This window comes from Daktulosphaira vitifoliae, unplaced genomic scaffold (assembly GCF_025091365.1).
Source record: "Daktulosphaira vitifoliae isolate Bord-2020 unplaced genomic scaffold, ASM2509136v1 Scaffold_3, whole genome shotgun sequence".
Taxonomy (NCBI): Eukaryota; Metazoa; Arthropoda; class Insecta; order Hemiptera; family Phylloxeridae; genus Daktulosphaira; species Daktulosphaira vitifoliae.
The window spans coordinates 12,073,858-12,087,668 of record NW_026099574.1 but is presented as its reverse complement, the minus strand read 5'-3'; the positions used below and the strand labels follow the sequence as shown (position 1 = coordinate 12,087,668).

Genomic DNA, 13,811 nt, shown 5'->3' with positions numbered 1-13,811 from the left:
ATATGGGTGGCCAACCACAAGTAGTTGGGATTAAGGCGAGGAAGGAGAAGAAGATGAAGAAGACCTAAATATTCAATGAAGATAAATAATCGAGATTAAATTTTTTTTTATGAATACTTTATATTGTCTATACTCAGTGATGTATTCAAGATTTCACAATGTAAGAGGGCATAGTAAAAAAATGTACAATATTCCATATTTTAGACTTTTTTTTTGATCATCACTTTATTTTATAAATGAATATTACTGTCAATGGATAGGCCTGAGCTCCTTAGCTACACCATTATTTGTATTTATATAAAAAAAATCAAATTTTAAATATAAGCAAAAAACTTGATATATTCAACTAGAATAAGAATGAAACAGTAATATTACAGTTATAATAAAATTAAAACTTAATTTTAATTTTTTATACAATATTAACATAAATTTATAATAAAATTTAAAGATTAAAATAACATCAAAGTATTACTACAAAACAAAAACTTTAATAATAATTTAAAACATATTCAATTATAAATATATTTTAATTCATTATAAAAGGTTAATGTGGTTTAATGAAAAACTATAAGAAATAATTGTAACTATACATTGTTTTTATCACATTGCATTTTACATTATAAAAATTGAAAATTAAAATACTATTTGGGTAAGAACTTATAACTTATTATACTTTAATAACTATATTTATTGTAAATATGAAGTAGGTAAAGAATTTAATTAATTTTAAGTTATGTAGTTCAATTTTTTTTTTTAATACTTTATAACTTAAAAATATATAATTAGTTATTTGATAAAATCGATTTTTATTAAACTTTTACTAATAAAATTTATTATAAAATGTATAATATTAACAATATAAATAGAATTTTAGGAACTGGTACATAATAAAAGTTATTGTTCAGTAATGATGAACAAACTAAATTATTAATATTTTAAATCAAAGTAGATAATTTTATATCGATTAATAATATACCTGAAAAATGATATTTGTTTTTTTAGAGGATTTTAAGATTTGAATAAAGTATTTATATAATATACATAATAAATTATGTAAAATTTAAAGTAACTTAAATGTTTTTCTTTTGCAATGATAAATAAATAGCATTAACACTTTAAAACTTTAAAAGTATTCAAACAATAAAATTTTTTTTTTTTATTATGATTTAAAATTAAATCAATAAAAATTGAAAGAAGTATTTCCTTTGTGAAATCTATGACCAAGAAAACCATGATGAGTTGTTTTGACCAGATGATGATGATGATGATGAAGGAGAATGAAATAAATTAGAAAATGCTGAAGTAGATTTTGGTGATTGTGGATTGCTAATTATTTCTTCGCCTTCAATTGAACAAGCATTTACTTTTGTATTAGTTTTCCTTTGCATTTCACATTCATAAGTACGTACATCTACCAAGGTCATTAAAATCCAATCATCAATCCATGCAAAAGCTTGTCGGTGACCAAGTAGAAGAATTTCTCTTATAGTCTGAAATTAATTCATCATATATAATATATATTACAATATAATATTTATATATTTATATAAATACATAAAATTATGTTTTATAATTTTTATGCATAACTTAAAATGTATATTATCATCTGATTCTTTGTAGATTTATATTTTTGTGTTCCCAAAATTTAAAAAAAACATATCGAACAGTCTTGAAAATCCCAGAACACTTAATTTCTGTGTGTGCCTTGTACTTACTCTTTGTATATAATCTTCTACTTTTGTCTGAATCCCCCACACTTCAAAAGATACTTCAACTACTTTATAAGAACACATTATAGGTGTAGTACTGTTTCTCCAGTTTTCTGGAAGTGGACCTCTCAAAGTTTTTTTAGATTGGAAAAATTTCAAATCCTATAAAAATAAATAAAATACTTATTACTATTAAGATTAAAATATAAATAACATAAATATTAATACATTTAATATAATTTAATTTACAATAAAAGTTTTAACCTTAAATACATTTTTTTATTTTACAATTATAAATTAATAGTTAGTAAAAAAAAATATTTTTACTATTTTAAATTGAAAATGCTTGAAGGCCTAAATAAAAACAAGGTGTGGAAATAACATGAAAAAAATCATAGACTTGCACTATTTTTATACAAATGTTAAAATAACTTATTTTATTTACCTCATCTTCTTTGTAATGCTTAGAACTAACTTCATCATAGGCAATATCAACAAAATCCACTGTTCTCTCTACAAGCTTTTCACCAGATAAGCCGAGACACTGAAAAAAAAAATAGGTAATATTAAACAAAACTTAAGTATTTTAAAATTTTAAATATTTAAAATTTCATTTTGATTGAATTTTATAAATATATTTTTCAATTTTATAAAAACATTTAATAAAAAGATTATATATTTGTTAATTTAAATTATAATCTTTATACTATAAAAAGAAAATTCTATAAAAGATAGAACTATATCAATAATTTTTGCTAAAATATAAGTATTATATTACAATGACATATTTTTAATTAAATTAACAATTTATTAAACCTCAAGATTTTTATACTTATTTCATACATAAAATACATAAATGTTAATGAACAACAAAAACCTCTTTTTCATAATTCTTATTTTTATAGCCAATTTTTAGAACTTAATTTATATAGTAAGTACATGTTTGATATTACTTAACAAAAATTATTATAATCTTTATTTATCTAAAAATTTTCATTTAAAATTTTAAGAAGAAACTTTACACAGCCTTATACAAAAGCTATAAAATACTGTTCACATTTTCAGAATTTTATTAAACTCGTAGCCATAATAGCCTTTGTAGGTGTAAAGTGTACAAATCTAATTAAAATAAATTATATTTAAAAATAGTTATCAAGTCTTATAGAAAATTTAGCATAATACATTTTTTACATAATTACATTTTCTGTGATTCCTGCATTGTCTTCAAATTTGGTGTGAATAGTAACACATAACTTTGGAATAAATGAACACTAAAATTTAAATGTATTAGTTTGATAATTTATAAATATTTATTCAAAATAAGCTAATTCAAAAACAAACTTACCTTATATTCTTTAAAAGTTATAAATTCACCAAAAACAAATAAAAATTAATTAAAAACACATTTTACTAAAATTAAATAAACATTGAAAAATTATATTTACCTGTTACGGTAAATGGATAGTAGTTCCAAGATTTTTCAATGATGTAAAATACCTTAGGTATGATTGATTGAATCCAATACGGCAAACGGCTATAAAAAGAAAAGTTATTTTTAGACACAAGAAAATATAAATTTATAATTATTTTTTTTGATATGACAAAATTTAGAACAACTTGATTAATGTAGAGTTTCAGTCAAAAACTAATTAAATATTATAATAATAGATTAAATATATATTTTTTTTTAAACAAATTAATCAAAATATAATTCTTGATTCCAATTCAATGGCAAACAATTCAAACATTTAATTAACTATAATTTTATAAAGAGAATTTTTTTAGTAAAGACTAAGCCCATTTCTCTTTCTAAGCTTGTTTGATATGAAAAAATTTAACATAGAAAATAAAAAATCTGTTTTATAATAACTATATAAAATATATTATAACCCAATTTTTTTGCAAAAAAAAAAAAAAATCCCATAATTATACTATATGAATTGAAATATTCTTTCATGCCTTGAAAGGTGTATTCTTTTTTCAGTAAACTGTCCTTTACCATGTACAGGATCCTCGCATGGAATATTGACTACAGTCTCCACACCCTCTCCTTTCTCAGTTTGTTCAAAGCTATGTCTTGAAATCATATACAATTGGCCAATACGATACTGAAAATTAATAAAACCATTAAATCTTCTTTTTGAATTCAAATAATTATTGTTATATTCCAACTTAAATGTATAATAATTAATTCTAGTTAATATATTAAAGGTTTAGTAAAACATGTATTGAGTGAATTTTTATCGTATTTCAGAAGAACAGTTTCAAATTTGTTTTAACTATAATCTCTTAAGTAACATCACTTATATAGTGCGACCTAGTGTCTTATAAACTAAATTTCTACTTCCCAAATTCATACACAATATATTCAACATAAAGGTAGTACAATTACATAGCTTACTCATTTTCATAAAACATGTCCTAAACACATTTTCTCTAGGATTATTTTATCTTTTTATTGTATCAATTATTTTTTATTTTTACGAGAAAAATTTTAATTTTATCCCTTTAAAAATATTTTACTGCATAAAACATTATTTCTTATTTTAGAGGTCAGAAATTTAGGATTTGATTACTCGATTGTGTTTATGCATAAAATAATTAAAGGAAATTCTTTCTATGGTTTTTACACATTTATAATCACTATGAAAAAAATGTAGTTTAAAAAAATAACCCAGCAAAAACTTACTAAAAGCGCAATTTATATTAAGTTACTATAATATCTCTTCAGAAGGGAAAATGAATTATCTAACTAGGATTATTCATAGCTATATATCGAAAATTAAAAAATTGTGTTTACGTTAATTATACATAGATATTTAATAAATTAGCAAACGGGTTTCTATTGTTTTCATTGTAACAATTGACCTGTTTTCTTACTTACTGAACACTGTATAATAATTATGCACTTGCTATTGTTTTTATTGAATTAAGCAAATTATAGCAGCAAATTTTTAGCTTTGATGTAAAGCTGAGAAGGTATTGATTTTACCAATATGTTTTTTTTTTGTCTGTCCATAAAAACACTCATCTCTCAATGGGCCAAATTTTGATGATTAATATGTCAAAAGAATCTGAATTTCATCTAGTTCAACTCCAAAAAGTTAAAAAATCCCCCTCAATTTTAAAATTTAAAAAAATAACTAAATTATTCAACCATAAAAAAAGCGTATTCAGAATTTTAAAATAACTTCTATAGCTATAACTTCTTTAAAAAATGCACTGATCTTAATAAAATAGATATCAGCAATACTAGAGACAATGAATTATTTTTGATATGCTTTTAATGTTTATTTAATTTAATACGTAAGTATAAAAAGAGTTAGAATAAAGCAAATAACCCACATTTTTGTTTAATTCTTAAAAATATCTAAGAACTTATAACAAATCAAAGTTTTTTAAATATTCTTTATGATAAATAAAAAAAACGCACCGACAATTTTTCCTCTATCAGTATTGGGCGGCTTCAGTCTTAAATTTTTCATTTCTTTGTTTATACATAATTGCATCAAAACCATTTATAATTATTTTAGAACTCTAATATTTAATTACTTTACAATACCACAGTCAGATATCAATCTATACTGGGAATTAGTCCACTAAGGGAGGTCCTAGTGTACAGAAGTGTTTTAATTTTGTACTAACTCAGTAATTCCAACTATATTCTATTAATATTTGTCATAATTTCAGAAATTTTCCTAACAAACTAAATTAACGACACTAGATTTAACAGCGGCATAAAACAATATTTGCATTTAACTCTTTCCCAACCAGTTCATCTAAATTTGACTAGTATAAATCCAACCTACTGGTTAATAACCGTTAAGAACTAATGACAAACATTCAAAATAATACCACAAAAATTACTATAATTTCGGACCTAAAAAATGAAATGGTTTTATTTTTTATCTACAAAATAACATCTTCATAACAAATTCCCATAATGAAATTTGTAACATCTTTACCAAGGGCGTCAATTTTACACAGATTAACAAAACGGTTGACAATACATAATCTGCTTATCATAATATTCACAACTCAATAAGTCAACAGTTTAGAGATATTCAATACTGTTGTGATAAATTCTAAAAATTTTTGATACACTGAATATATTTTGTTGCATTATTTTTTAAATCATTTTTACAGTTTAAGAAAACATTAAAAGCATATCTTTTATTATTTATCTCAAAAATCATTTTTTTTTAATGGATCGATAACATTTTAGGATAGGTATTTATCGAGTAATAAGCATTATTATATACAGAGCATATAGCGCGATTTAGTACGAACTGTACCCAATCGCATAGTGAATATATACTTCGCACTGTTTTCTAAAGTTACGATATGAAAGTTTGTAAATATAAGTATAATATATAAGAAAATATTATAATAACCATTTTCTTATGAAATACTCAATATAATTTTAGTGATGCAAAACGCACAACACAATAGCTAGAAATTTTATGTAATTGCAATGTTTTAAGAAAAAAAAAAATGAACTAGATAATAAATTTCAATCATAGTTCACACTACATTAAATGTAAAACTTATAAAATAATTTGTTTATATTATATTTATTAAGGAGTGATAATTAACAAGTTAGTCAATACCTCATAAATATATTATACTGTATTTTATTTAACATTAATTTTTGTTTATTCTATAAAATATTACAAATAAATAAACCGAAAATAAGAAGAAAAATATAAGTGCTATATATTAATAATAAATTTGTTTTAATTGATACATTAGTGGTCTTCACTTGCCTCAATTTTACTGTATCCTGAATTTTCATTTTTATTTTGTATACAAAATACAAAAAAATTAAAACCCATCAAAAACATTAGACCATACATTTTTAGTTACATATATACAAATAACCAAAATTTTTATAAATATAAACAATGAATATCATAATACACCCACTATGAAATTATATAAGCCATTTAAGAGCTGCAATAACAAATGGGCTAATGTTTAAAAAAAACATTAATATGTCAATTAGACCAAAATAATTCAAGTAAATTAACATTTTTAACCATACTATTTTTATTATACAAAATTGTATGTACATAATAAAATTACAACTACCCATATTTTTCTGTGTTGAGAAAAAAATTTCTTGAAAAATATAGAATACAATATTGATAGACTATGAATAGGCTATTATGAAATCAGGTCTGAATAGAATTTAAAAAATTAGCTAAAAATAAAACTAATAGTCATTAATATACTGAAGTCATAAGGATAAAAATAAGTGTCTTTTCAGTCAATAACAGTTGCATCCTCAGCACTGTTTATATTGGCAATATCTACATCCAAACTTTCAATACCTTCTTCTCTAATTAAATTTTCTAATTCATCCTTGGAATAATCAGAAGATTCTTCCATTTCATTAGAATTTTTGGATGATTCTATGATACCAGCTTCAACTGCTAATTGAGTCAAAGCTGATTCAGTACTAGCTGGCAAATCAGAGGATACTTTTACGGAAGACGGTACTTTAGAATTTATCCCAACAGGTCTTGGAGTGCCTGAAGTATTTACAATATTGGTATTTTTAAGCTGAACCATGTTACCACTCGAGTTAGATGTCAGTATGGCCATATTATTTTGACCACTGACCATTTGTAGAGTGACCGGTTTACCACCAATTGTCATCCCTGTCAAATTTGATTTACCAAGAGTGACCATTTTTCGAGTACCAGCTCCTGCCATTGTTATGGTGATAGGTTTACTTCCAGTTGGTGTATTGCTACCCGATGATACCATTACCATTTGTACAGGGGAGTTGGAAACACTGGAACGATTAGTAAGGTTAGCTTGAGATGCTGAAAAAGTCTGTATACCCCTAATATTTGATCCAGTAGTAACAATTATTATTTGAGGAGATGCTGATCGATTCGTATTTCCTTTTTGGATAACAATTGTTGGTTTATTAGCTACTGGTAATCTTGTACCAACAGTTTTTAATGGAACAGTTTTCATGGTTGCATTAGTTTTAATAGGACTATTTTGTTGATTAATTGGAGGATTAATAAACTTAAGAACTGATGGTTGCATATTTTTATTTGGTGTAGTTGTACCTATCATTTTTCCTGGAATTCCTTGTATTAAATTACCTTGACTTGTTTTTACTAATGTAACAAAATTTGATTGTGAACCTCCAGGTTTTTGAAAAATTACCTGTTTTCCAAAAACATTTGATCCAGTTTTTAGAACAGTCCCAGCAACAGAAGTTTGCAATGCTGGACCTGTGATTCTAACTGCTTGTTGTTGAGGTATAGTTGTACTAACAGGTGACATAACATTTTTAATTGACCTCTGAGTTTGAACAATTTTAAATGGAGCACTTGCCGTTTTAATAACAGGTTTAGGTTGTTCTGTTTGTTTAGAAACTACAACAGTTGTTTTGATCTTTTGAGTAGCAGAAGCAGCAGCAGCAAGAGTATGCATAGCAGCATCTGACATTATATCCATTGAAGGGGAACTAACAAAAGAAGTTGAATTCTTTGATGTAACAGGACTTATAGCTTTGAAGTTTTGTTGTAATGATGGTGTTATATTAGTACTTTGAACAGTTTTAATTTTCATCGTTCCAGAAGCTTGAGCAGTTACAGGAGTAAATGGCTGATCTTTAATTAATGTTGAGTTAACAGTGCCTTGTGGTAATATTTTTATCATTTGATTTGGTTTAACAGGACTGCTAGAAGGTTCAGTAGTAGGCACAATTGTACAATCATCATCCGTGTTCTTTTTAGCCAATTCAGGAGTTAAGAAAGGCAATAATGAATAATCAATCATAGATGGTGGTGCAGGAGCTGCAGTATCTGCTGGTTGATCATACTTTTGGATTTGTAAGATGTAAGCATCTGCAGTTGGTACACTGTTCCATACAATTTCCAAAGCATTAGTAGATGCTCGAACTAACTGACTTTTAGAACACTTTTGAGGCTTATCTACTTCTAAATACCAAAGATCTTTACAACATACTTGATTATTCCATGCTTTTCTATAGCCATCTCGGCCAGACCATACATACATTCTAGTTTGTATATTTGCTGCACAATGACCAGCTCTAGCTCTAGGCATATTATCTTCATTCATATCCATGTTTAATTCTTCCCAAGTCATTGTCTCTAAATTTAAACATGCCAGTTGATTAGTACACTTCCATTCTTTTTCATGAATTGGCAACTTTACTTCTTCCACAAAAGGAACCCATCCACCAAATACAAACATACGATTTTTTATAGTAACAGCGGTATGTAGTGATCTTGGTAGAGGTTTAGGGCCTAAAACAATTGGTCTATTCCAAGACATAGTATCTATATCTAATGTCCATAAATCTCCAAGACGACAACCGCTCATACCACCATAAATGATAAGTTTACATTTTCCTCGTGTATCAGTATACGCCACAGCTGTATGTGATTCTCTAGGTGGAGGAAAATCACCAACTGTTTCAGGTATATCCCACGCTAAAGCATCAGGTGATGATATATCTAATGTATATAAATCATTTAAATAGCGTGGGATATTATTCTTGGGATCATTACTATCATTAGCTAGACCACCAAATAAATAAACTTTGTTGCCAATTAATGTAAAACTATGACCCAATCGAGGACAAGGAGACATATGATATAAAGGAGGCCTTGGCTGCAGTTTACTCCAGTGCCATCGACAAGCTTGTAGTTCATAAAGTTCATTTGAATACTTCCCATACTCAACCATTCCTCCAAAAATTAATAATCTAGTATTATCAACAACTAAACCATATGCTGCACACCCTGGTGGGATATCACCAGATGTTTGAGGTATAAACCATTGGTTGTTGGCAGCATTATAAACATGCAATTCATCAACAATACCTTCATTACCTCCACCAAATACAATTAATAAATCTTTTATAGCCACTGCTCTGTGCCCATGACGCGGCCTAGGTTGAGGCCCAATAGGATCAACAATTTTTTTCCACTTTAAAACTGGAGTTGAAGATACAGGTTCTATTTTTACCTCCATTTTATCAGCACGTTCAGTATTCAACAACATGTTTTGTTAATTATATTCTGAAATAAAAAAAATTCATTATAACAATAAAAAAAAAGTAAAAGAAAACTGTTTTTAAATCTATTCATAATAAAATTAAGTGGTAATATTAACTGAAATGGAAACTTTGAGATAATGTATTTCAATCTTTTAACTGTAGTATAATTTATAATAACTATATCACTATTAAATAATTTAAAATCAATGTTTACTTTTACTTACTTACCTTAAATTGATGAAAAAATATTTCAATGCAAAAAATGCTTCATAAATCACTTTAGAAAAAAATAAATAAAAAAAGCTCAAAGTTTCCATTCAATCTTTATTCTAAAATAACATACCACTAATTTAACAAAATATAATGTCACGCGAATAACAGCAAAACACATAAATGTTTTTAATAACAATTAATAGAAGTACAAATATAAAAGATAAACAATGAATAGATGACATTTTAGCTCCACCATAATATGCATTTTTCATTACAGTTATGTAAACATTAGTAGTCTTTTTTAATTTCTTTTAAAGTTTCTTGTAATTATAAAAAATTGTTTTCAATTTATAATTCATAAAACACATAACTGTTTAAAATGTATTAAATATAAATAATTTAACAAACTGAATCTTAAATAATAGAAAATTATCACTGTATTAGTAACATGAACTTAAATAATTTCATAAAAAATAATAACAATCAATATTTCATAAGTCATTTGATAATAAAGAATTGCATAATTATAGTATAACAATGATGACGATTTACAAAAAGCAAAAATAATATGAATCATTATCTATCAATATATAAGACATTTTCATATAACAAAATTAAATAAAGTTATGTACTTGCATTACAGAATCAATAATCAATTTTATCTTGACTTTAAATAAATTATAGTCTAATGAAGAATTAAAAAAAGGTAACTGAAATCATCTATAACATTGCTTTAAACTAATATAGATAATATTAAATATCCGTTTTGTTTCTATAAAAAAATATTGTTTATTGAAAAAGGAATATTTAAAAAAGACACAACAACTTAACGATTTTAAAGATCTTATTAAAACACCTACTTATTAATTACCAAAATCTTTCAAAATCCATAAAATGTATTCTAGTATATATAACTAAATATAAATTAAATCATAAAATAAAACTTTTGAATAAAGAATTGGAAGGAAAACTATGTTAAATAATTTTCAAGAATATTTAATGGCAATTTAATTAAAAAAATAAAAAATTTGGAAATGTAGATTACCCTGATTTATAATAAAACTGTGTTTCAAATATTATTCAATACAGACTAAAGGATGTAAGTGTGGTAAATTATAATTAATACATAATTTATCCATTAACCTGTATCTATATTAAATGTGATTGCAAAATAAATATCATAAATACATTAATTATGTTATTAAATAAATTCATCAGAGTTGTATAATGAGTGAAACTGAATTTAGATTTTAAGTAAAAATACATACAAGTTGTTAGTTTATTCACAATTAATAATATATTGTTAATAGTAACAAATTAAAATACATATCTTTAAAATTCAGCAAGTCATAGGTGAAATAACCAGTAAAATAGTGAGTATTAGAAAACGTAGTGACAAATGAAGTTTATTAATTTATTAGTTAGTACTTAGACCCCAAAAACATAAATTATAGAAGTCAAATTTTCACACCCAATTAAAGGCGGAATTCAGACCTTGGAAACATTGAAACAATGTTAACTGATGAATACAAGTTTCTAATAAGAGAAACGATAACACTTAAGACTAACTGACGGTACTTCTTACCTCTTCAACGGTCAATGGCATGCAGATACGATACTCTTTGATCAGGACCATGACAGTACGGCCGGTAGAAACGCGGCTACATACAAAGTACACAGATATTTGTAAACAGCGGCGTCAAAAGCAGCAGAAACAGTTATACAGCAAAGGCGGCAACAGCGGGAGGCGACAAGAGCAGCTGTGAAAATTAACCAAAACACCAAAATTACTACAACTGAAGAAAAAAAAAATTGTAAATAATCTGGATCAGTGGAAACGTAAATACAAAACACTGCACAGGCCGACCATGTATATTTTTCGGTGCAACATATCGCGTAAGCGGCTTGCTTCGGTGTAGTTTTACACTGCCCTAAACACAAGTGACGCCGGTGGTGTCCTTATGGTTTACCGTTTGTGTCCATGGAAAGTAAAATTATTTGTGTCTATTACAGTTATGCCACGATCTCACTACTTATAAAAAATTAGCAACCTACAAATTTTTCAGTTTTCTAAACATAAATATTTTAAGTGTAGGTAGTCAAAAATTAACGTTTTTTTCTAGATTCATATAAAAAATACTAAAGCTTCAATAGCTCCATCACAAATTTCATCATAATTTCTGCTGTTCGTAATCGGTTCATGGATAAAAAAAACATTATACGATTGGTATAACTGATGTCGGGCGGGTACGTACTCACCTTACACCAAGTTAGTGTAGCTCACACCGAATGCTAGTAGTGGCGCGCACGCCCCGGTTTGGTGTTTGTTGTAAGCAGTTACCACCAAGTTGACAACTTGACAAAATAATAGAAATTTTAACTTCATATACTGGCTATTGCGGCCTCGCGCCATAATATGCGATAATAGCTTATACCATCTCCTTCCAATGTTGAATGGTTGCACTAATACAATGTGCAAAAGAAATGTTATAACATCGTTACCTTGCCATTCTTTATAATTTAAAAGTCCATAAGCAATAGTTTTTGCATTACTTTTACAGAGTGTTATGTGGATTAGCAGTTGACATTCCGCTCCGTTTGCATCTTCGTATTCAATTATTACGTAATTCTAAGTACTTATCAAGAATTTATTTATGAGTTATTTGAATAGAATTACTAGATGAATTAAACCTCCTTCTCTTGTCATATTTTTTTGAATTAATCGCATTAATTTTATTGTAATCAAAAATAAAGATAAAATTAAATTTTGTGTTAACAACGACTAAAATTGCTTAAAAATTATGTTTTTATTTCTAAAACAACAAATGTGTTTGTTTAGATAATAATAATAATACCGTTTCAAAATTTATAAACAAATATTAAAACATTTAAATAATTATTTCAGAACAATTAAAATTATGATGAAAATGAAATACGAATTCTATGATAAGTTATGGGAGGAAAGCGCTTTTTATATGAAATTTTTAAATTGACACCTAACTCAAAATATATAGAATACACCTACGGTTGTCTGTGTTTTACTAAGTAACCTTACAAAAATGTTGTCGTAATATCCAGAGGGTGCTAATATTATGTAAAATTTAAACCCCCATTCAAATGGTAATATCAATTAGATATTTTAAGACAATTAAAAATATCATCAACTTTTAAAATAATTGAAAATAAATCATTTTAATTATATAAAAAAAATCTTAAGAATTTTAACTATAACAGAATTTATTACTCTTACTAATATCAAGAGTACTTACTTATCAAGATAGTACTCATAATAATTAAAATATTACTCTTACTATCTATACTCTTGCTATATCAAGTAATTTTTATTTTTCTAAAAATAAGTTTCAAAATTTAAATTAAGTCATTATTGCTAATCATACTTTATACGGATACATATTACTAAACAGTAATTAAATAAGAACATAATTACTTGATAATTAGTATTGCAATCAATTTTTTACAGCATTATGTAAGTTCACATACAATTTTTTTAATTTAATTTAAGAATCGTTAATATATTGTTTTTTAAGTTAATTATATAAAATTATCTTTTTTCAATACACGTTTTATGTCTATAAACATAAATACCCAAGTACCTAAATATACTTTATTTGATATTTATCTGTATAAAACTAAATAATTTTTTCAAAAATTTTCTATGAAACTACTGAAAAAGAATGGCATAGACCATTTGGAAACTAGATAATTTAAATTAAATTTTTTAAATTAATTTGAAGTAACCAAAGTTATTTTCTTTGTCGATTTTTTCTTAATGGTTATTTATTGTTTATCCATTATCTTATCACACACATTTATCTCAT

General features: G+C 25.6%; 1 protein-coding gene across 2 annotated transcripts; it reads right to left on the bottom strand.

The window, feature by feature from the left end:
* Positions 1-198: 198 nt before the first annotated feature.
* LOC126902456 (cytoplasmic phosphatidylinositol transfer protein 1-like) lies at positions 199-11,916 on the bottom strand. 2 transcript variants are annotated; one of them, XM_050679750.1, is made up of 8 exons: positions 11,558-11,916; positions 3,669-3,817; positions 3,155-3,243; positions 3,055-3,062; positions 2,909-2,980; positions 2,155-2,253; positions 1,716-1,871; positions 199-1,490 (listed from the first exon to the last, which is right to left on the bottom strand). In XM_050679750.1, exons 1-8 carry the CDS (start codon positions 11,606-11,608, stop codon positions 1,215-1,217), a joined length of 900 nt encoding a protein of 299 aa, XP_050535707.1. In that variant the 5' UTR covers positions 11,609-11,916; the 3' UTR covers positions 199-1,214. The 2 variants fall into 2 exon arrangements, with proteins under 2 accessions (XP_050535707.1, XP_050535706.1); XM_050679749.1 differs by lacking the exons at positions 199-1,490; positions 1,716-1,871; positions 2,155-2,253; ... (2 more) ...; positions 3,155-3,243; positions 3,669-3,817 and adding an exon at positions 6,317-9,781 and having other exon boundaries at positions 11,558-11,887.
* Positions 11,917-13,811: the final 1,895 nt, after the last annotated feature.